The sequence below is a fragment of the Ambystoma mexicanum genome, chromosome 1q (genome assembly GCF_040938575.1).
Source record: "Ambystoma mexicanum isolate Mex_15411 chromosome 1q, UKY_AmexF1_1, whole genome shotgun sequence".
In the NCBI taxonomy this organism is placed as follows: domain Eukaryota; kingdom Metazoa; phylum Chordata; class Amphibia; order Caudata; family Ambystomatidae; genus Ambystoma; species Ambystoma mexicanum.
In genome coordinates, this window is record NC_090922.1 from 128,043,549 (window position 1) to 128,069,089 (window position 25,541).

The 25,541-nt window shown below is 44.3% G+C and overlaps 1 protein-coding gene across 1 annotated transcript in view; it reads right to left on the reverse strand.

Annotated features, from left to right (window-relative positions):
• The window catches only part of JPH3 (junctophilin 3), a 1,045,448-nt gene that overhangs the window by 389,959 nt on the left and 629,948 nt on the right, over nt 1–25,541 (reverse strand). Inside the window, exon 3 of the mRNA XM_069636179.1 lies at nt 17,918–18,042. Coding sequence (XP_069492280.1) covers nt 17,918–18,042 — 125 coding nt within the window. The remainder of the gene's footprint in view (nt 1–17,917; nt 18,043–25,541) is intronic.

The window sequence follows — 25,541 nt, forward strand, 5'->3', positions numbered from 1 at the left end:
CCCCGCCCCTGAGCCTGACATCAGCAGACGCGTACCGCCCATTTCCCAACGCCAAAGCACGTTTCGTGTCAACAATCGCTGCGCCTCAGCTAATGGAGTGTCGCCATGGAAATGGCAGGACGCCTCTTTCCTCAATAAGTATAAACACACCGTTTCACAACACACAGCAGCAGATTTTCGATTCCATTCCTCTCTCTGTGTTACTTTGAGTATTCTGTGACTCGTTTCTGTGCTCTGGTCAGCTACCTTCGCTGCTTCTAGGCCTTGTGAACACCTGTACCATCTCTGTAAATTATTTTACTTTCTTTACCACACAATGGCTACAATAATGCCGTATATGTACGAGCCCGAGTACACCGAGGAGGAACTATTGGAAAGGCAAGCACGCGAAAACGATGGGGATTCGGACGGCAGTTGGGAGGACCAGTCAACGGATGAAGAGCCTGGACCATGTCGCATGGACCGCGTCTCCACCTGGTGCACGTGCAATCGGTGCGAGCTAATGCCAACTGAGGAGGAGAACTGCTGCTGCCGTGAAAATTCCGGGTGCTTGGCCTACATTTCGGAAGGCGATCCAAGTCCGCAATGCATCACCGAGCTGCCAGAGTTCAGGGAAGCCTGCCTCTCACGGACCGTGTTGAGGATGATGATGGTGCTTATGCACGAACTTCGCGGCACTGTTCGTCCGCGTAATCCGAGTAACGAGTAAGTATACTCTGGTTGTGATGTCAGTGATGCCACTACTATGTCATGGTCGTCTCCCACATAAAAAATTACATATACATATCATTCGAATGCATGTAAATTGGTTCCATATTGTGCATTTTCTAGATAGAATTTTTTTCAAAGCAGAATGACATTTTTTACCTGAATCGACAGTGATGAGAAATTTTTGTCATTTTAATACCGTTTGCATCTTTCATTTTCACAGGTGGTACAGGCTGGTGGCCTATCGTTGCTTCACTTGGTGGCTTCACGGGAGGCTCGGACACCGCGTTCGGAGAGTAATACCTGCCTGTGCGGTACTTGCCATTAGACAACATTTCCCCAGCGACAGTGGACAATACCGCAGATTTTCCCTGTATGTGCTGCAACCGGAACTTTACAATGTGTAATGTTTATTATTTATGTTCAATTGAAATTAAGATCTAAAATAAAACCCAACATATATTTTAAAAATGGTTGTTTTGATTTTTTAAATCAATCTAGTGTGTCTCCATTGAATAGTCTTCCTGTGCCTTGTCTTGTCACACCACATGTCTCCGGCCAGCATCCTCCCTCACGCTGGACGCCCCCCTGCAATCCACATAAGTGTGTCTCCATTCACAAGTCTTCCTGTGTCTTGTCTGCACGACCAGCGCCCCAATCCACCCCCCGCCCTACCAAAGGCAGTTCGCACCGGGGTACTTGCGCTGGCAAGTGGAGCTGTCGGGGAGCGATAAAGGCCAAGAGGTGCCAAAGACCATGTACACTTCAAAGTGGTCTATAGAGCATGGGTTGTTGTTCCCATGTCTACCTCCAGACCCCGTGTCTCCTGCCAAGCATCCCCCCTCACGCTGGACGCCCCCCTGCAATCCACATAAGTGTGTCTCCATTCACAAGTCTTCCTGTGTCTTGTCTGCACGACCAGCGCCCCAATCCACCCCCCGCCCTATCAAAGGCAGTTCGCACCGGGGTACTTGCGCTGGCAAGTGGAGCTGTCGGGGAGCGATAAAGGCCAAGAGGTGCCAAAGACCATGTACACTTCAAAGTGGTCTATAGAGCATGGGTTGTTGTTCCCATGTCTACCTCCAGACCCCGTGTCTCCTGCCAAGCATCCCCCCTCACGCTGGACGCCCCCCTGCAATCCACATAAGTGTGTCTCCATTCACAAGTCTTCCTGTGTCTTGTCTGCACGACCAGCGCCCCAATCCACCCCCCACCCTATCAAAGGCAGTTCGCACCGGGGTACTTGCGCTGGCAAGTGGAGCTGTCGGGGAGCGATAAAGGCCAAGAGGTGCCAAAGACCATGTACACTTCAAAGTGGTCTATAGAGCATGGGTTGTTGTTCCCATGTCTACCTCCAGACCCCGTGTCTCCTGCCAAGCATCCCCCCTCACGCTGGACGCCCCCCTGCAATCCACATAAGTGTGTCTCCATTCACAAGTCTTCCTGTGTCTTGTCTGCACGACCAGCGCCCCAATCCACCCCCCACCCTATCAAAGGCAGTTCGCACCGGGGTACTTGCGCTGGCAAGTGGAGCTGTCGGGGAGCGATAAAGGCCAAGAGGTGCCAAAGACCATGTACACTTCAAAGTGGTCTATAGAGCATGGGTTGTTGTTCCCATGTCTACCTCCAGACCCCGTGTCTCCTGCCAAGCATCCCCCCTCACGCTGGACGCCCCCCTGCAATCCGCATAATGCCACGACATATTCACGTCATTCATTCACAAACACACCCCTGTTTCGAATTCTTTATAACCCACTTCATATTTCTATTGAGAACTTCTTTGCGCTTTGCTAGTCAACACGTGAAGGTGCTGGTTATCTGCTCTTCGTCTCTGTGAACTTCCGTGACCACTTCGAGCAAACTCGTCAGTTTGCAACGTGTGAACTGCTCCCTGTGCTACGACAAGAAACTACTCTGATCCCTGCATCTAACTGTTTGTTCGTCAAGGTAAGGCCATGTACCATAATCATTTGGCGTCCAATTTTTAAATTTATATCTATTTGCTAGTAGTCATCAAATTAGTAGTGAAAAGTAATCATCAAAGTAGTTTGTAAATTAGTAGTCAAAAGTAATCATCAAAGTACTTTGATGACATCAAAGTAGTCATCAAATAGTCATCAAAGTCAGTACATGCAAGGAACTAGTCACATGTTCTGAGTTTAGTCAAATTATTTTTCTATTTTTTTAAAGTTATTCATTTTTTAACACATTGGTATTCATTGAGAATTGTTGATCTTTACTTTTCAGAACTTTCCACAATGCCTGCCTGTTCCATTGGCGGTTGCCCTTCTAAGACCCATAATAAATCTGAAGGTACTATAATGCATGTTTTCCCTAAGACAATAGATCAGATAAGAGAATGGGTTAAATATTGTGGGTATCCACCGTCTGAGCTTGAAAGTAGAGTCCTAGAAGTCTTTGCGGACAAGAGGGGTGATCGATACCGCATCTGCAGCAGGCACTTTAGCTCAGATATGTACTCCACATCATTGCTAATAAAGAAGAACACACCGCGAGCGAGGCGAAAATTGCTCTCAACCGCTATTCCCACTCTATTCGTCCACATCCCTCCACTGGTGAGTCAAGTTTACGGATTTAGCTCTCGGCCTTGCGGTAGTGTGTAGCATTAGCTAACAATAATTTCCCCATTTATGTATCCACTCAATATGAAGGCAGAAGATTCTCCATCCGTGTCGTTATTGCAGTCATCAGCCACTTCAAGCGCCTATCGGGTAATCTTACTTAGCTATTCTGCCACTGACTTGTTTTAGGCATGTAAATCAATACTTTTAATTTATCGTGTAATTATTTTACCTAATGGTACACCCTAGTACTCGTCCTCTAGTCTCTGTTTTCAGTTATAATTATTGTTATCCAAAATAATGCAAGTACTGTCTTTCAGGGAGATGCTGAGGAGTCCAACGCATTGACGACAACCGTTGATGTCACTCAGATGCTCGAGGTACGTTTCCGGACAGTTCCATCGATGGAGATCATCAGATCTTGCACTCTTGTAGCGTGATTGTTACACACAATGTTTCTTTCGTTTTTAGCCATTGATATGTCCTTCTGTCGTCGCCCTCCTATGTGTCTTCTTTTTTCAATATTGTGTTCATTACTAATGAAAGTCCTATGTTTCAGGGAGTCGATGGAGCATTAGTCCAAGAAGAAGGGGGGGCATGCAGTTACGGGTCGGCGCAACAGCTAGCAGAAGTGTGCACCGCAGTTACATCGTCCCTTGATGTTCTTATGCATTTCGAGGTATGGATACTGACAGTTCGATCAAGCGAGATCATATGACGTGATTACATCCGCTATACTTCCTTCTTTATTAACGCAAGTACTATGTTTCAGGGAGATGACGGAGCTTCTTCTACAAGAACATCACCCCTAGTAGTCGATGCAGATCTCTGGGTGGTGACACTTCCAACGATCGAGCAAATCGAATCATATTTAAATGTCCATTATTTATTTTTGACAACTGATCATTTGTGCATGTCTATTCAGATGAGCCGTTGACGCCTGCACAAAGTTTATGTTCTTTCCATTCTAATGCAATTACTGTGTTTCAGGGAGTTGCTGAAGCGTCATCTTCAATAATATCATCAATGGAAGTCTATGCGGAGCCCGAGGTATGGATCTCGACAGTTCCATCTAACTAGATCAACAATGCCTGAATAATCTTCGTTAGAATGTTCTACACAATGCGTTGATTCGTGTATTGCTATTGAGATATACGTGGGTATTGGTCCCCAAGTACATTTTGTGTTTTCAATATTATTATACATACTAATGAAAGTTTTATGTTTCAGGGAGTCGATGGAGCGTCATTGAGTGATGGATGTGCTAATCGTGAAAATATAGTCGTTGCAGCGCAAGAGGAAGTGGAGACATGCACACACGAGTCGGAGCAACAGCGTCCAGATGTTGAAGTTCGAGGCAAGAAAGTTTCAAAGAAAAGAAAGCAAAAGAAGGTTAGTGTCCCGGTCACTATTATGTTGTTTTTCACTGTTAATAGTTCAATACTGTAAGTTGTGTTTAAACTGAACATCCCTTTTCCAATCTGTCCTCTAGTTGCGAGTGGGTGTACGAACTAGATCTACACAGACTGTGAAGCGAACGAGAGATGTTGCTTGTCAAACCTTTTGGCAGGGACTTGAGACTGGAGATGCATCGTGCCAATGGGAAGAATATGAAGTGATTGACAACGGAGCTATACCACCACAAACCATTGATAGTGAATGTCCTCCTGGTAGTTCGGATGCAGTCGGAGATAAATTCACAGAATCCACACCCGCAAAAACTAAGACCGCGAGAAAGTTGAAGAAATTGTTTTTTTCTCCCATCGCCGGTAAAGGAACAGATATTTCAATGGAAGAGAATGTAATGGACGACAATGAAACACCATCAATATCACTGAACATAGCGGAAGATGATATCAGAGATTCTACCTTTCATGTGAGTGACATGTCCTCAACGTTACAGGCCGAACCAGCTGGGATGCAGAGTGACAATATAAGGAAAGAGGCCAAATTCATTGTATTCGATAGTTGTTTGATTGATATTATTATTATGCTGAAATGTGGGCATTTGGTTGGTGGGGAAGTATGTGGTGAGCCATTGATTAATGTGACTCGTGCAATTCGAGGCACTAACCTAAAAATACATGCCACCTGTACACAATATCATCCGTTCTCATGGTCTGCACAACCCGTGCTGGGGCAACTGCCAGCAGGCAATCTACTTTGTGCAGCGGCCGCACTTTTTAGTGGTTCAAGTTTTAAAAAGTTAGAGTCTTTCTTTCAGTTTGTGGGAATCCATTTCATTGCGAAAACTCAGTTCTACAAATACCAAACCGATTATCTATTTCCAGCCATTAGCGAAGCTTGGAGAATGGAAAAAATGTCTATTGATAGTACATTCGCGGGCAAACGGTTCAGGCTAGCCGGTGATGGACAGTGCGACAGCCCAGGATTTTCAGCCAAGTACTGCACCTACCACTTTCAGGACATGGAAAGTAAGAAAATTGTGAGTTCGGTGGTCGTGCAGGTGTCACAAAGTACATCCTCAGTGGCCATGGAGAAAGTTGGCTTTGTAGCATCATTGCAAGAACTACAATCGCTGGGAATGGTGATCGACCTGATAGCCACGGACAGACACGTTTCAATTGCCAAGACAATGAGAGAAGAGTACAAAAATATAAATCACCAATTTGACGTATGGCATCTTGCAAAATCAATCAATAAAAAAATGTCGGCTGCAGGTAAAAAAAAAGATACGAAAGATATTACAGAGTGGTCCAAGTCAATCAGCAACCATCTTTGGTGGAGCTCAAAAACATGTGGAGGGTCGTTGGAAATTCTACTTGAAAAATGGCGGTCAGTAATTTTACACTGTACAAACGTTCACCGTTGGAACACAAACCAACATTTCCACAATTGTGAACATGGCCTTTTGTCCACAGAGGAGGCACGGAAGAAGAAGTGGTTGATTCCTTCAACAGCCACTCACAAAGCCATTGAAAAGATTGTATTTGATAAAACTATAACAAAAGATTTGAGGGGACTCACGGAATTTTGCCACACAGGAGATTTGGAGGTGTTCCACAATATGTGCCTAAAGTACAGGCCAAAACGATTGCATTTTGGCATGGAGGGCATGATAAATCTGACTCTTCTAGCGGTCTTGGCACATAACCATAATGTTGGCCGTCAACAAAGTAGGACGACCGGAACTTTAGGGATGCTTCGCTACAATAAGGCCTTCACTAAAAGAAGTAAACAATGGGTGATCAAACCAGTGTTTGAGGATATGCAATATGAGTTTATTGAGAGACTTATTGTCGATGTCATAGATAGGCACATACATGGAGTTGTGAACGAACCTGTGCAGGGGACAACTGCATTGCCACCCAACATTGCCTCTGTTCCATGTCCACCTAAAGCAGAGCTCATTGAGAAATACACATCGCGGTTTAAATGATTGTAATTTGATTGTCTTTGCTCTCGAGTCTGCTCATGTCGTAGGCCCATTGAATGCCATGTATTGTGTAAATAAAAGTGATTGCTCAGTGTACATGCAATGTGTCTGTCCACCCTTGCCCCTCCCTTCACCGTGCAGTAGTGCGAACCACCCGGGTGTCACCTGTGACTTTGCTCTCGAGTCTGCTCATGTCGCAGGCCCATTGAATGCTATGTATTGTGTAAATAAAAGTGATTGCTCAGTGTACATGCAATGTGTCTGTCCACCCTTGCCCCTCCCTTCACCGTGCAGTAGTGCGAACCACCCGGGTGTCACCTGTGACTTTGCTCTCGAGTCTGCTCATGTCGCAGGCCCATTGAATGCTATGTATTGTGTAAATAAAAGTGATTGCTCAGTGTACATGCAATGTGTCTATTCCACCTTGTTCATTTGCGCATTAAATTAAACCAAACAGTAATATAAATCATTTTTCAAAAAATATCGAATGTCTCCGTATTTATGGTTTTCTGGGGCTGCAAAGCACGCAGACAAAATGCAAAGATGCAGTGTAAATTTAAAGTCCTGTGAGATGGCCTTACACTGAATGTAGCTAACTAGGAATGTGTGCTCGTTCAAAGTGAAGGTCAGCTGCTTTGATTTTAGCTCGGGTGCCGGAATGGCCCACGACTCAGTATAAGGTTCTATTGTTATTTGACCTTGACAGGCCGGGACCATCCCGAAAGACTTCTTTTTGGGGGTGTGGTGCAGTAACGTGAAAGATAATGAATATAATTTCCGAAACGAAAGCCATTTAATGTTCGTTCATTAGAAGAAATCACGTCGGCATAGAAGGAGTGTTATTTCGTGGCTGCCCGACACACAGATACAATGGAAAATGCAAATATAATGTAAGTAACTCTTTAGATGAGTTTATACCGCAATTTAATTACTATACAGTAGCTTTAAAGACGGGTTAAGTTGTACTTGTTCGTTCTATGTGGCATGTTGTTTTGTACCGCGCACTATCTTGAGGAAAACCATCTCCTTTTACGGAAGCACCTCGAAACATTCCTCTTTGCTTCTGCTTTCTCTCTCCCTCTCCCCTGCTACAACTGGTCCACTGTCTGCGACCTCGGTCCTGGGCCCTTCCACTCTCCACCTGCACTGCCTCCCTGTCAACCCCTGCACTGGGGGACTTTCTAAGTATCCTACAGCCCCCCCTTCCCAGCACTTGTTCTGCACTTACCTTGCACTCGCCACCAGCTGGCCCTATGTATTTATTATTTTATGCTACTTACCTTGTACTCCACTTCCCCCCTCCCCTTCCCCTTGCACTTTTACCTTCCCCCTACCCCTGCACTTGCGCAATCTGAATTACACCTGGCCTAGTAGGGTCTTTGTCTGTCTTCTCCTTGTCCCCCCCTCTCCCTGCTTCGCCACGTCTTGAAATACTTGTGTATAGGCGCGTTGCAAATGCCATATTATATCATATCAGTGACGAAGTGGTCCACTGGCGCTCAGGCGGCTCTGAAAAAGGCGGAGGAGAGGGGGCGGGTTACTGGAAATGACGTATAATACCCAGTTGCACTGTCCTAGCTATGAAACAATTTCCCGACCTAATATATAAAATGAATAATTTTAATAAAGATCTGATGGTGAGACTAATTTAATTTTTTATGTTTTTAAAACAGGTACATCCTGCTTTACTGTCCGTGTCACGAATACCAGACACCGGCGGATGGATTTTACAGCCGCCAGTTGCTTCTCCGCGTGAACAACGTTACCACCCTGACCATTTTATGGGACGATCGCCAAGTACAAGTATGCCCTTACGCGGTACTAACGGCTAGATGCAACATACATACCATTGTGGTGGCCTAGTGCCTCGTTGTTGGAACAGCCATGCGATTATCAGTGCGACCGAAGAGCTTATTTTATCGTAAACCAACACCCTGTGTACTGCACGCGAACATCGCTTGCCTCAAGACGAACTATTTTGGATCGAGAGCAAATAAAAATGCAAATCTCTGAATATTCTACAAACATTTGATGTCCAATAAATGTACTTTGCCAAATGTACAATCTTGCCGTTTGCTTTTAAACCACAGTTTCATATTTCGAATTGTGCCGCTGTATTGTGAGATGATCAAAGACCCTGTGTACAGCAAAGGAACATCGCGTGCCTCAAGACGAACTATTTTGGATCGAGAGCAAATAAAAATGCAAATCGCTGAATATTCTCTAAACATTTGATGTCAAATAAATGTACTTCACCAAATTTACAATCTTGCGGTTTGATTTGAAAGTACAGTTTCATATTCCGAATTGTGGCGCGCTGTGTTGTGAGCTGATCTGTGTTGGTTTCCGGGTTCTGTGTGGAGTCGCGTAGAAGACGCCTGGGCGCGTTTGCCTACGCAGCACAGTCACGTCACGGATAGAGGCGGGGAATATGAATGTTTTGATAAAGTCTGTTTCAGGGGCGGGGGATTTGATTTAGTGCCGCAAAAGCAGGTCAGCCAGGGCGATGCGGAAAGTGATAGGATTATCACAAAATGGCAGCTGATTTCGAGTGCGTTAATGGACGAAAAGTCGGGTAAGGTCCATAGGAAAGTTTTATACGATCTACCGATTTATGCTTAAAAACACATGGCCGAACCGTAGGGACAATAAAAAAAAAGTCCCGGAACTATCCTTTAAGTCTAACATTCATTGAAGAAATACAAAGTGAAACATGTTATGAAAAAACATCCATTCTAAGTCTAATACTCATTGAACGGATCCAAAATGACATTTTATGCAAAGGAAAACCTATTCTAGTTCTGATAGCCTCTGAAAGACTACCAAAAGATACTTGCTATGAAATTAAGTCTATTTAAAGACCAAGCATTATTGGAGACTATCAACTGGGAATCAAGATATAGCTATGATAAACGAACATTGAAAGAGCATGACATAATGCATGTTGGGAGAAGAAGTCTAACTCATATATGTGATGCTGGAAATGCATCGGAGGGACAGGGCCTCTGTATCCTTGTCTTTTACTGTTTTGTATCGTGTGTTCTGCCGTGTTTACCGTGCAGGAGTTCATGTGGGACTCCTGGCAGTGCAGCTCTCTCCTTTGGTTTTGGTGAACAGACCCATGGGATACCCTTATGGCACCCATGGGTAGGGGTGCAACCCTGTGCCCCTAGTGTATATTTTTGGGCACCTGTGTGTGACCCACAGAGCAGGGTACGGGCTGGTGGCAGCTCCGTGCTGAATTGACTGGTGCCCTAAGCGTCCTCCATTTTGGGATGCCCAGGCCCTGTTATTGGAACTGGTAGATTCCTGATGGAGACAAGATGGCCCCCATGGCCTCTTGCCTTCCATCGCCTTTTACCTTGACCTTTCCGAAGTCCCGGGAAGCCCTGACTCTGTCCCTTCCTCCTGACTGGCTGTTGGGTGGAAGTTCCATATATGGTAGTGTGGGGAAGTACTGACCAGACTGGCTGGAGCCTTCCCAACGAACGTATGTTGTGGGTATGCCTGTGGGTGGGACCTGGGTGAATGGAGTGTGTGACGAATACGCATTCTGTGTTGTGGGTGTCTAGTATCTGGTGTTTGACACAATGACTGAGCCAGCCCTGCCCGAAACTGTTATTGTTACTGATTTTAATGTTGTGCTGGCTGTCCTGGGCCATAGTGTTTCGAACCCGTGTCGTGCAGCGATATTAAACGAATAACATGGAAAGCGCTTTTATTTGTTGCAGTGATCTGAGGAGCTTGACAGAGTCTAGGCAGCCTTATGACTTATCTCGGTAATGAAAGATGAAAACCAGGATTGGGTTTGAGTTGAGTTCACCGTCATGTGTCTAGAGAGAGTACAGACGGATTGATGCATATTATGGGCAAGATATGTATATGCGTTTTCATTTTTACGTAAATCTAGAACAATGATTTTTTAGTAAGCCTTGACAAAGACCGGACGGTTGAAACATGTGATGGCTAGTGGTACTTTCTAGGAGAACACGCTTGTAACTGAAAAAAGTATCTATAATTTATGCTAGAAATCAGAGTTTTGTGTGATATTTTGATATCGACATTACATGTGCAAAGGTACACATAATGAAGGATCAATATTTAAGATATGGATAGAAAGGGGTTTAGACAAAGCTTTCATTGGAGTCGGGTATGAAGAAAGGAGTGTGCCTTTGACACCGGAAGCTTGTGATAAGGAACTATGATACAGTCCATGAAAGGATCTCTCTGCATTAGGGATTTCATGGGTGCAGGAAGGCGGCCCAATGGAGATTTGCATTACAGTAAAGCAGGGGTAGCCAACCCATGGCCTACAACTCTCAGTAGTCCCAGCCAACATAGTCAAAAGTGGGTGTGGGATTATAGGAGTTGTATAACAAAATATCTGGTGGATGACAAGATGGAGGCCACTGTTGTAAAGAATGTGCTGTTCAATGATCATATGAGGGCCACTATTTGTTTTCCAATTGTTAACCCCTTAACTGCTGGGCTATTATGCATGTCTATGCAAATAGGACAAGCATACTGGTCCTCAGCACGTAAGAGGCATGGTAAGAAGAGACTAAGTGCTGGGCAGAAGAACACTCCGTACCATAGGGAGCCAGGAATTCCTGGCAAGACCTCAGACACTAGACACCGCCATGGGAATTGTATAGTTGTGTAGTCGTTTGCAAAACACTCTGCTGATCTGGTCCTCCTTCTTCCTGGCAGTGCCATGCTGGACCTTGAACAGCTGCTATGGACATATGCATGTCTACTGGACGAGGACTCAAGCTTGTGGGCTCTTTCTGGCTTAAGGCTGTTGTTGGGGCCAACAAAGGGGGCATGTTTGACTGATGACGGACATTCCTCTAAATTAACCATTCACTGATGAATAATAGATGCAGGGCAAATTCTTTGCACTACACACTCTCTCATCAGATTATTTCCTTTCTGTTTTTCCACTGAATGACATTCCGTTGTGAGACCTACCCTTTTACATTTGTTAGTTTGAGCTGCTAGGTGGCGCTTTAGCACCACCTATAAGCTGAAACTATTGCATTGGAGTACAGGTAGGAGGGAGAGGACATGTGAGGAGGGACACACAGATTGTGGGTGTTGTTTAGTTATCTACCCACACATTGACTGCCCCTGACAAAGCTAGTCTATTCCCACCCGCTCCATAGCCCTCCCTACCCAAAATGCATCTTCCTGGGTTCTCTTTGAGCTCACTCTATCAAAAGATAACATCCAACTTTACCCGTCACTGTTATTTTTATACAGCCTACTGGTAGTTAAAGGCTTAATTACAGCTGTAAAGGACTACTGGTCTAATAGAAATGTCTTAACCAAGTGTGTCTTCAGCGACTTGATTTATATCTCTTCCATGCACTGAAGCCCTATTAAAAGGAGGCAACGACAAAGCCAACACTCTTGGCTTGAGGTGTTCGATAAGTTTGTGCTAAGTACTGCCATCATAAGCCCAGGCAATAGCGATTTTCCAGCTGATGCACTCTTATGGCCAGGAAGTACCATTATATCTGCACCTAGAAAATGCCTATCCCATACCTACACAAAAGCTGAAACTGCTTGCTTTGCCAATCCTTGTTTCTTTTGCAGGAAGTGTTGTGGTGGAGGATTAAATCCCCCTATGAACCATTGGCATTCCCTCTTCAGCCAGTGGCAGCATGTTGTTCTAGGGACTAGTCCGTTGTGCAGGGTTATCCGTCCAGGAGCTGTCTACCAAGACAAGTCATGTCGAAAGGTTTAGTGAATTGCAGCACATCCCTTCAGACAAAGGGCCTCATCATGAGTTGGGCGGAAACCCTTAAATGCAGCGATAACGGTGTTACCGCAGAATTTACTGCTGTGCCCAATTTCGATTCCAGCATGTTTACCCCCCAGCTCAGAGCTGGAAGTACAAACACACTGGAAAAATGCCAATTTGCGGCGCAATTACCACTTGTGGTATTACTGCATAGTAATTTTGCCGAAAATTCCCCAGTCCCTTTGAAATGAAATATTCACTGGGCAGAAGATCTAGAACTTATATTCAATTTTCTAAGCAAATGCTTAGGAACTTTTTTGGCTAGCGGCTTAGGTATCATGGCCATTTCAGTTGTGAGTGATCTGTAATATTGCAATCAGTCTTGAGGAAGAAGGCTAGGACTTTGGAGCAAGCATGAGTCAATCACCATAGTTGCTCCTGTACCTGCAGCCATCTTTCTAAAGCTGGCCCAGCTACCCACAGTCCCCTCTCTATGCCCATAGAGCCATGCTTGCTGAGACTGCGTAGAAAAGGGTCTGACATTAGGATTGCCAGAGGGCTTCTTGATGTGGGGTCATGGGTGAAAGAGGGGTAATTCATGCTTACGGTCTTGCAAATTGGTTTTCCTTTCATCTGTGCAAAGCTGCCCATGTTTTCTTTGTACCAGCACAATGCATACATGTGTAGGATTTCAACAGAAATCCATAACAGATTTGGGGGCTTGTGCCCCCAATTTTGGCCCTGTCAGATCTTCCCCACCTCAGAGCCATTGAATCCCACACTGTATTCCGCAAAGCCATCAAGACCAACCTCTTTGTTTGAGTTCTCAAAACCTCCCTGCAATGCACCGTAACATGCAACTACCGAAATGTATTCAAGTTTGTCTCTAGGGTGGCTTCACTGTAACCCTCAAGCAAGCATTCTTACTCACTGTAACCCTCAAGCAAGCATTCTTACTCACTATAACCCTCAAGCAAGCATTCTTAAGCTCTGTTTCAGCGCATCGATGTCTGCGGGCTGTTTGTGCGCTTTACAAATTCAAATAAATAAAATAAATAAATGGCGGTGAGCAACCAGGTAAGTAGGGGAGGGTGGGGTGGGGGCACGCGCATTTTGGTTTCAGTTTGTTCGTCTGATAATTGTTCGAATGCGAGCAGATTTTTTGCAGACAGATTTCAGCGAATAAATATCAGACGAACATACAACCCAAAACCAAGTTTCCACTCCTCTGAAGGACCTAACCGCACCAGAATTACTTTTAAAACATGTATTGTGAAAAGATCACAACAGTGTTAAATGGAAAACATTAAGATCTGCACTATGACGTATTATGGGCACATATTAATTCATGTGGGCATGAAAACAACTCTGTAGGTGTGCAAGAGATTGGGGGTGTGCAACTAGGCCCAGCCCTAGGGAAGAGCACATGACTTCTCCATCCTGGTAGGAACAGCCCCCTCTCTGCCCTGTAGTGCGCAAGATGTATGCAATCTGCTCACATTTCATACTTACAGTACTAAAAAAGATATGGATTAGCTAGATTTAAGGGGTTGGCGTGGACGGGAATTTGGTGGAGTTGGGCTGCAGTTCATTTACAATTTAGAAGAGTGGGGCTTTGGAGAAGGGGTTGCTTTGATGGGATTGGTCTGAAACAATCACTAGATCTGTGCTGAGAAACAAAAATACATTTTCCCCAAAACTTACCACTGCTCCACCTAATAATTACCCACACAATAATGAGATGAGCAAAGTCAATCCATGGTTCCATGTAATAATGTCGCCACAAAAATCTCGCCATGCAAAAATATCGCCGAAAAATGGCCGTTTTTTCTGGCGACATTATTGCATGGAACATGCGGGGGACACCCTCGCAACCCCCAAACTTATTTTTTTCTTTTTCTTCTTTTTTTTTTTTGCACCTGACCCCATATATATGGTCACCCAAATAATACCGCCACGACATTTTCCCGGCGATATTATTTACGGCGACCATATATATGGGGATAATATTACCTGATACCCAAACCATATTACAATGAACACAACCAAGGCTGTGGTCGCATCTCCTTATATCCTAGTTACATGGACTGAGACCATGGACAAAATTCAGCGACGGAACATAAATGACCATTTACATATATGGGCAGTTGGGGAATATGGTGTTTTTGGTTGCCTGTGGCATACATCTCACATCACTGTGTACTGTAGTGCACCCGCTCCCAGTATTGTTAATAGCTGGACAATCAATTTGGCAAGAGCAGAGTTTACAACTGGTGTCACCCCCTGATAGTGTCTGAGGCTGGCATCGACCTCCAAGCAGTTCCTATTGCAGCTACATGTTTTCAAGAGGTTCACCTACAGAACCTGGAGGTGTTTGTGAATTTAAAATCTGAGTGTTTAAATCTGACAGCTTTCCCTCTTCCTGTTCACATTTTTATGAACGTCAACCTGCTCTGGTTGAAGCCAGGGGTGTTGCTAGGTCTGGAAAATATCCGGGGCTATGCTAATTTCTGGTTTGTCGCGATTCAGGGCTAACTAGACTTTTGGTTGTCGCCCCTGAGCTTCTATCCGGGGCTAGAACCAAAAGACCACACCCCAACCCGCCCTCTGGTTGCAGCTGATTGCTTGAAGCTCAGAAGACTGTTTAAGGAGAACTTTCAGCAACACCAAAGGGCTTAGCAACCGTAGAGACATTGAATACACCCTCGTGTCTCTGGTCTTACACTACTGGAACTCACTGCAGCCTACAATAGTGCTGAATGCTTCATTTTTGCTACGGCAACTAAAAGCGGCTAGCTCCTGAAAAAATGATCACATCAAAATGACATTGCTCTTTTCTCCTCAGCCACACAAGACCCCAAAGTTGCAACATGCAGCACTCTTTGGTGCCCTGTCTTTTCTCTGTGACTGTTCTATCTTCACGAGCGGTCATAGGCCGTGTTGATAGACTAGGGGTGAGTCGCGATCTACTGATCATTGATCATTTTGGGACGAAGAGACTGAAGCTCAAATACAGGCTTTGGTCCTATGTCAACATTGGAAGAAGCTGTCCATTTCACGCCATCCCCCAATGCCTACGTTCTGAATACCCCGTGCCCCCAATAAAGAAACGCAATAAACAAACAAATACATAAATAAATTGGCAATGTAAACATATAAAAACGTACTGTTCATTGCACTGCCTATGCTAGGATTGTCCTAACATCATGTTCCCAGTCCCCCCTTCCCTTCACATCCTGGTTTCTGAAATCCCATCTAAACTGGAGCCCAAGCACGCTACTGTTCTACGGAAAGCGCCTCTTGTTTGGCACCAGGGAGCCGCACTTAATGCTCCATATAAAGCGATGAAGTGACATATGGAGCCCTACTGACACTATATCAAATATGTGAAAGCAGCTGACACCCAGATCCCACATGAAGAGGAGCAGGAAAGCTTCCTAACTCCCCATCTCTTCACGGCTAATGATTGGTCAGGTCACCCAGCCTTTACCCCAATGGCTGCAAGGCTCTCACAGGTGATCTCAGTAACGAGAAAATGGACTCTTCCCATTCCAGAGGCTGAGCAAATCCTTAGTGCTGGCAAGCTTTATTTGGCTCTTGCCCTATCACTCCTGGATTACTGCAAGCTTAGCGCTTTAATTCTGTCCTCAAATGAGCTGCCTTGCCACGGTATAGCGTTCTTTCATCGACGGGTGTAATTTCGATTTTTTTTTTCCTCGAGTAGTTTTTACCGAAAAAATTCATTGAAATAGATAGGGGGTGGGGGTGTTGGAAAAGTATATATAAGGGGTGGAGGGGTCGGGATTAGGTAAAAAAACAATAGGGGATGGAGGCTTCAGGGGGGAGGGAACCCCCCCCCAAAAATAAAAATAAATCAATTTCTATTTTCGGTAAAAAACACTCGGAAAAAAACCCATCGAAATTACACCAGTCGATGAAATGACATAGAAGCCTTTCTACTAGCACTATCCCAAGCTTGGGTGGGCCCCCAGAGTGGGTCTCCTACTACAGTGAAAGGACCCCTCCCTACCTGCTGTTATCTCAGTTCCCTTCGCCCTATCCCTCACTCTATCCGTATAAACACTTTCTCCCCCCACCCTTTTTTCTTCCTGGCACCGTCAGCATGTTATTGTGCACGCAGTGGGTTTAGAAGACACCAATGAAATAAAACGATTAAAAAAATAAAACTGTACATAGAGATTGGGTTGCTTAAAATACTACATAACCTGCAACTATTGCAAGGGTTGTGCGTCCATTTAGTCCTGACCTTAGAAAGATCTGGCCACATTAGGCCCCCTTCTGCAATCCCTTGATTGGCTCCTGAGAAAACAAAGAAACGACGTCATAGCCTTGTGTAAAGCACAGAATGCTAATGAGCCTGTCCTTGCACCACGTACCCTGAAGGTAAAGTCGCACCTTGCCCTTTCACCCGGAGGTGCTACAGCAACATGGCGCTCATATTGGCAAGTCTCAGATCCTGGAATAGGCGGAATACCACACTGAGGGGCCATACTCTGTAGTCAGGCCTTTGCATTATGAAGGAGCCTGCTGGCAACAAGCTGCCTGATGCAATTGGGCCCTATTTGCAGACCCTTTGAAGGACTGTTCTAACTTGTTTTTTCTTCCACCACATTGCTTGTTCCTTAAATCTCCCCCATCGCCCAATCCCTGTGTTCCTGTTCATCTTTTCCTTTCCTACTCCCTTACCATAAACACCGCAATTGGGGCCTATTTGTCTAGCTGTGAAAGTTGTGTTGATTGTCCCAGAGCTGCTTGTCACTTGATCTGATCCTCCTTTGGTTTTCTGTGCCCACAAGGGCGCTCTGGAGCATTGTGCATCCTCAATAAATGAATAGCAACAGGACTGGTCCACGACGCCTCTGGCAGCATCAGACCACTGTTAACTCACGAGCTGCTGATGTAGATGGGTCTACACACTACGTGCCTCCCTTGCCGGTACTGGGGCCAGGTGCGCCTACAAGTCTTGCAGCACTACTCAAATAGTTAAAAGTAACACCACATGAACTACACGATTGCCACCCGTTGAAATGACGCGTTTGTTGACCACTGTTTTTGCAATGGTAAGCTGTCACTTGGAATCTTTCTGCATGCCAATGTTTACTTTGTGTAAACTACAGGGACCATACATGCAACAATACGAATCTCTTCAGGTGGGGTTGATGGAAATCCGCTTAAGGTGCTTTGCGCCCTCTTCTAATCAATAGGTTTTTGTTGTGTCGCATGCGCGTGAAAGTAAACGGAGAAACTATTCCCCTACGCCGTGAAAGTTCCGTCAAAAACGGTCTTTCACCCAAAAAAATGCGCCACTGTTTGTAATGAGAAACCTTATCGCTGATGAGGCGGGGAGCGAGGCCTACTGCGGACCGCTCCTTGACCAGAATCGGGGGGCGGGGGCACCTGACCATTACCAGAAGGGCTTGCACAGGATGGGGGGGTCACAGTGGCAGAGAATGAGCAACTGACCATTTTCCCGGTGCTGGAAGGAGGGTGAGAACTCTTTGGCTGTGATCCGGGCCATCCGCGCTTCCTCCGTGGCTTTCTGTGCCGCCGTTCCTGCCGCTTCCGCTTTGGCCCTCGAGTGTGACGTCCTAAGGAAGAAAAAAAGAGACAAAAAAGAGAGGTGAGATTGGTAGACTGGCCTGAAAGATTAAGAACATATTGTAATGTGCCTTGTTCATCAAGCATGTTTAAAAATAACATATTGCCCTGCTAACGATGGTGGTCATCCTAAGGGGGTATAAACCCCAAACAAGGTAGACATGCAAAGGCAGTCAACTCTCCACCAATTTGGTAGGATGGAGTGAGTCTGGTATTTCTGCATTCATTTTACGTCCTTTTCAATTTCGCAATTGTGTCCATGGATCGAGAATGGGGTGGGGGCCAAGGGAAGCACGGTTACATGTCTTTATACGGAAGTAATTTATAAAGAATACCTATATAGCAAATCTTTTATATCGAAACGTTTTATAGTGAATGCACTTTTTTTCTTCTATTTTGGGCGGGGTGAGCCAAACACCCGTTCTCCACCCCTAAAAACCCATCCCGCCCGTTTCCCAAAAATATGGAAGCCTTTACCCCACCCTAAATACATTCACTATAAAAGATGCGAGATATGGTCATTCTATATAAAAGATTCAATATAAAATAAACATTGTATACCGAGAAGCACACAGTTATGCTTTCTGCTTTCATTGCCTGCGTTGGCATCTTCCTTGCAATGCGTACTAAGGTCAGTAACTTGGCGCTGTAAAGTGCATGCACAACTACACTTATGCGCCAATGTATGTACCTCTACGAGTCAAATCAGTTCAGTTCACTTTATTTTGGCAGAAAGTGTCATAAAGTGTCCATGCAACAGTAGCAATACGGACATACATGCATCACAGCACGTATAGAAAGTACACAGACTTTACAGGACTGAAATAGATCATATTAAAAAGACACAAGAGAAAAAACAAACAAACAATAGCCACCCAACACTGAACACGAAATCATTGTAACATTTCACATCGCCCTATTTATTCATCAGGGGAAAGGCTATTATCTGCTGTGCCACTGACCTACTTCTTAAGGAGAGAGTCTGAGATCCAAACTGTAAAAGAGCCGAAGTACTGTCAGCAGCAGTTTCCCTCAGTAAGAATCAATGAGCTGCCCCCTGCTGCCTGAAATCAAGCTGCCTAAGAACCGGCTCCAGAGTGCTTTGCCTTATTAGACTGTATTATGCACACAAAAAAACTATAACACAAGGCGAATTCGAGGTGTGCCGGGTAACTGAAGCGCTTGGGCTAAAGTACATACAGGGATCAAAATGCTCAAGTAAACACAGAGTCGGAGTAAATTTAAAAAAGCTGCTGCACCTCAGAGGGGCTAGTATGTACCTCAAAGCTACTAAAGGACAGTAAATCCTCTTTCTGGGTGCGCTGCTTTAAAGCTTTAAAGCAGCGCACCCAGAATGAGGAGTTACTGCCCTTTTCCTTTTGGCACAAAAAAACTAAGCAACAGGGGTTACTGTACTTCATGGACACGTGCCCCCACCATGTGACTGTCAGCAATAGAATTAGGGTTCCATATAACTATGTCTTAATTCCATAGAATGCAATTCAAAGGTCGTTTGGTAATGAATGATCGGTGCCTCATGTGAGGGGACCATGTGAGGAATGGTCGTTTTGCAAGGATAGCTCAGGGGCAACGCGTTTGTCTTGGAAGCAAGACAACGCATCCGGCGCAACACAGGTTTGAATCCCGATCCTGCACTTAGAAACCACTCACTGGTATTAAGCGTGTTATAAATTAACAATAAATAAATAGTTAAGGTGATAACCCATTCATGATTTTACTACACACTTGGTTGCTGCGATCACTTTCAAATGTATGATATGATATGATCGTTTATTTATATAGCGCCTATACACATGTTTCAAAGCGCTTCAAGGCAGGAGGGAGCAAGGGAAAATACAATGACATTCTTACAGGCCATGAACAGAAAGGATGTGAAATTAACTATCGTACTCGGCCTGGCAACGTTTCAGATAGTGCAAGAGCTAAGACATAGATAAGGAAGGGAGGGGGAACTAAAGGATTTGTCTTTAGTGTGACACTATGGCCTCTTTGTCAAGCTCCACCAGGTGACCGAAAGAGGTGGAGTGTAATATGGACAATGCTAGACATTTTATGTAAAATTCCCATGGCTTTGGGTTGACTCCAGCACTTGCCCAAATGTGTGGGACGGTTGTGTTAGTAATTCCAGCTTAACAGAAAGAGCAAGACAAGTGCAAGATGAAAGCAATCCATCATATATGGCGTGTCCAGCTCCAGATGTCTAGAATAAGTTCGGGAATACAAGGGGAAATTGAGCAGGCCCTTGCAAAACCAATCATTCGCCATTTGCAAGCACTCTCCTTAGTCAATGTCGCAATTACCTGCACATAAAGTGTAAGGCAACAGGCCTTGGCTTCATAAACGCGCAACATGCAGTCAACTGGGTGAGCACGGGGGGAGCACATTTAATACCCCCGCCATCCCGTGCCTCATCCTAGTTCAGTGCCTGATTAAGTGTGGGCATGACCATACGGTTTGAGGTCTCAAATCAAGTTCTGATTGGACATCATCTAGTAAGCCATCATAAGATCGTTGTTTTTGTTCTCCCCTGTTCACCTCCCTTGCCTTGTCGCGCTCTGAAACACTTGTGTACGAGCGCGATATAAACAAATGATCATATCATATCAAATCATATCATACGCTAATTCCCAACACAGCATAAATGAAACATTAGTCGCTAGCCCTGGAGAGCACCCAGTAGATTCATCACCCTATTTAATTGTAAACAGCAGATAACAACTTGTGTAGCTTTTTCTTCTTGAGGCTACCAATGCTCTCGCTTTGGACAGATCCACTGTGGTGCGGGCAGGATGACAGGTTTTTAGAAGAGGAAACACTTCTATTCAGCCCCAGAACATATTTGAAAAAGGCCCGGGGTGCATAATACACTGCACCTTTTGATTTGTACCGATGGTCGCCTTGATTCTAATTTGCTTCTCAGACCTAGAGCAAAGGGCTCCTGGCACACACTCCAACCTGCTGAAACAGGAAATGTTGCTTTGTGACTGGGTAAATCATTTTTTTAGCAAAATGTAGGTAGTCCTTTCAATGGCCCCGGGACATGCATGTAGGCTTCCTAAAACTGCAGTGTCTTTTTGCAAATGACATGCATACACTTCCTAATTTGGGCGTGTGGGGGGCAGAAAGTCCTGTGCTTTCCTCTCCCAGCTGCCAAGGGCCCCTTTACTGTGCTTTTTTGTGTTGCGATTCTGGGTCCCTTCAGGTGCAGACACCGAGGGCCTGATTCATGGATTTTTTTGCACGGTGCCAAGTGACTTTTCACTACCAACGAATACCCCGATTCATGGAACAGCGCTAAGTGTCTTTTTGCACTGCAAAAAGTCACTTTGCACTGCAAAAAGACACTTTGCACAGTTCCATCAATGTGTCGTCGGTGCAAAGTCACTTTTCAACAGTGCAAAGTCAATTTGCAACGTGCAAAAAAATCCACGAATCGGGGCCTGAAAGGTTAAGACAGATTAAAAAAAAACACGTGGCTTTATTTGCGATTATCAGTTTAGCAGAGCAGAAGCACAATCGAAGATAGCCAAATCCTATAAAAAAAGGGGTATTTAAAAAATATAAATTACAGAAATGACAGAACAACCTAATCTAAAAATTAGACAAGTGCAAAAAGAGATGACGTACAGCGGGAACAAGGCGTGTTCGTTTTGCAAATGCTGGTAGAGAAGTGACCGTCCTCGGACTGATGTAGACGAGAGACTTCAAAACAGACACAGCTTTGCACATCAATCACCGGGACATTTCACAAGTATCGAGCGCTCTGATGAATGCACTCTTTTCAATTGTCACCTTTACTAAACTTTTATAAATATTGCAGCTACCCAAACATTAGGATGCTCTCTCCAGGGAATCTGGGCTTTTCTTTTTTTCCACAAACTACATTGTAGTGTAAATAGCACCTCTTTGGATGGGCAGTGCATAGGGAGAAGGTGTGCTTTGGGAAGTTGGCACAAGGGTTCCCAATTCAAAATTCAAGAAAAAGCATTTTCGGTCAAATTGGTCTGACACATGCAACATTTTGACTGCCTATTGAGGGGGGAGGATGGAAAGTAATGAAGATGGCACTCGCCTATCAAAGGTTTGAGGGTCGATTTGTAGGATGGGGCTGGATGGGGATGGGGAAAGATGCGGATGGGGCAGGATGGGGAACTTGAGGGCTCTTTTTTTTTTTTTTTTTACTTTTACAATTTGTATAGCACAACTCTACATTAAGGTATCAGAGTGGTGTACAACAATTCCAAACAGCTCATACAATAGTATACAATTTAAATAATCTAAAAAAAGCAGCAACTTTGCCCATCACTGAAGAGGACGAAGGAAAACTTTCTGTAAGAAAAACCTCAGTTTAATTTAACATGAATAAATTAATTATTTATAATTAATTAAAGCAACACAGGTTAGAAGTAGGCGGAGGTTCCAAGTCCTCAAGCTGACGCAGAAACTGATTGGGCAGAGGAAAGAGATTAACACATCTTTGTGATGGTCAGTCTGAGAATGTGCAAGTTGCAAGTATCTAAGACCACCAGAAATGTGCACATTACCTGTCAAATAGGAAGACCGACCCAATAGGAAAACCCTCGGCTTCTACCTGGATGCCAACACTAACCTCTCTAAACAAACTAATATGATCGCCTCAGCCTCGGCCTATACCGACAAGCTTATCAGGGCCAGCAGACCTATCCTATCACCGAATAGCTGCCTCACGCTCGCCATAGCCCTCCTACAATCTAAACTGGACTACTGCAACAGCCGGTACCTAGGGGCCAATCAATCCGTAATCAACAAACTACAGGTACTACAAAATAACGCTCTGCGCGCAGCCCTCAACATTCCCAAGGGAGAGCATATCTCCACTGCTAGGAAATCCTACAAGTGGCTCTCCATACGCCAGAAAATTGACTTGAAAACCATCTGCCTTACATACAAGTCCCTTAATCACCTTGCACCACCCTATCTAGCCAATAAATTCACCATGAAATCTGCCACCAGAACTACTAGATCCTCCAACACTCTATGCCTGACAGTGCCCAGATTCCACTTAAAAAGAGCCGGAGGGACCAGTTTCACAGTACTCGCCTCCCAACTCTGGAACACCGTACCGTTGAACATCAAATCTATCGAGTCCTTCCAGATCTTTAGCAAGCAGGTCATTAGCTGGCTCCTGAACAAAGAATAGAACCACTGACCTACTCCTGACCCACTCCCCCGCTGGGTAAACTGCTGCATGCATTGTAAATTACTGTATATAGAAATTGCATATTGCCAATTTGCATATTGTTAAAAATCTAACTGTAAACTGCATTTCTCTTACAATATATGCATGTAACTCTAGCTTGGTTTTATGTATTAAAGTATGTAACACAGAGATTCTCCACATCTATGTAAACGTCTTCTTAAGCGCCCTTCTACCTCTGGGTTTGGAGCGCTATACAAATAAAAAAAACAAACAAACAACAAAACAGCTTTGTAGTTGATGCACCAGATTTCGTAAAAGGTTCATATGTGAACGGGTCACCAAAGAGTTCCGAAAGGATCTCTAATAGTGTTTCGACCTAATCCTTGTTCTTGAGTTGATGATATGTGGAATCACTGTTTGCATTTGAATCCGTAATTGTGTGTCAGGGGCAGCGACAGCTGCGGAGAAAAGAGCAGTGCAATCCCGCTCCACACGCATACTTAATGGTGCCTCAAGTGATGAGGATGTGTTGGCATTTGTAGACATTTGGATATGAGTTTGCCAATCCTGCTACATTTGGCTAACTCAATCAACTCCTTGCTAAAGCCTGACACATAACAGAGAAATTGACATTTTGCAAAAGTGTCCCCAACACCCTCCAGGTGTTTGTCGGGAAAGGTTTTAATGCATAAGGATAGGCAACCTTTACGATCAGGTGAGGCTGATGAATCGGCCTATCCAAGGGGCACTCAGTACAGCGCTTGAAATCTATACAGAATCCTCCCCAGAAGTGAGACATTTAATTCGTATGCAAAATGGTGCTGATGGATGTACATGATAACACCACAGCACAACATGTTTCTAGTATCCGTGAGGTGCGCTTGGGATTATTATCATCAACCCAATAGACAGATTATTCACCGCTAATAACAAGTGGAAGGCAGGACCTAACGCTGGTAGCATGACTTGAGAAATTGTTCAGGACATGTGAGTGGAACAGACCATCTTGATGCTGGATCTGTTAATGCCTTGCTTTGTATTCATGACAATGCAATCGCTCCAAAATTCAGAGAGCAGATGTAAGCTACTGGAGATCACTGTTACATGGGACTAGCCCGCCTCCTTCTGTCATGCCTTTAAACTCTGTAGGCCACTAAAGATGCTGCCCCCAATATAGCAGGGCAGCACTCGTTCCAGAACGTTTTAGTGTGAGTTTGATGTTTCTAGGCCCATTCAATTGGGCAATGATAACACCTATTATTACAGTGCTTAGAAGTGGGAGAAATACTGCGTGAATAGCTACACAGAAACATGATAATATTAGTAATACTATTCACAACCTTTAACTTTGACTTAAATAGAAAGAAAATAGCAGGCGCTGCACAATGGAATCTTACGTGTGGATAGTAATATTCTTACACCTTCCTTGGCAGGATTGTAACAAGCCAACAAGTATTACAGCGTTCTAGACTGCCTCAGGCCATAAATTGGTAAAGGGGCATTATCCCAAGTGATAATGACCCCTCCCGAGAACTCTAAGGCTATTAGGACATGGTGGTAGTATCAATATATGTTTTGAGTTTTTTTGCTGATGTACAAAATGGTGCTTTGAGAGTGAGTAAAGTAAATAGACAAACCGAGCTAGTAAATTGTATGTGGTTTCATTTTGTAGTATTTAAATATCATGGTTGTCCTCAAGCAAAGCCTTTTAATCACAATTTGGTTGACCAGGAACAGGTTGAACATGAGCATACACGAAGTGTCATGTAAATGTAGTTTTATGTTTTCAAATTTGCTGGTCAAAATGTAATATTTTATCGTGAGAAGATATGTGGATATATGTGCAAAATGTATCGACTTGGAATTGGTGTAAACATCTGTACCAATTTCTTATGAGGCTGACGCTAACTGACTATAAAGAGCTTCTTGAGGATGGGAACATTTTATGTAAGTGATGATTTTCATTGATGTATAAGCTAATTGTATTTTATGTTTGTAGTTTAAATGAAGGATATATGTGCAGCATTTATATTTAGTATAATGTTTGTGCGAGGTTTTAAGTATTAAAACTAAGTGCACAATAAAGACAATTTAAAAAGTAAATGGTTTCTCTATAAGAAAGTGAAAGTATTTTCCAATGTTTTTCTCTTTCTCTTGCAAGTGCTAAACAGCATGTTGCAGCAAATGAAAGGTCCTCCGAGAGAGAACGTGTGTTGTTGAAACAAAATCTTGTCTGGAAATTGCATTGTTGCTTCCCTGTCGGCTTCTAAAAACAGAATGTTCACAATG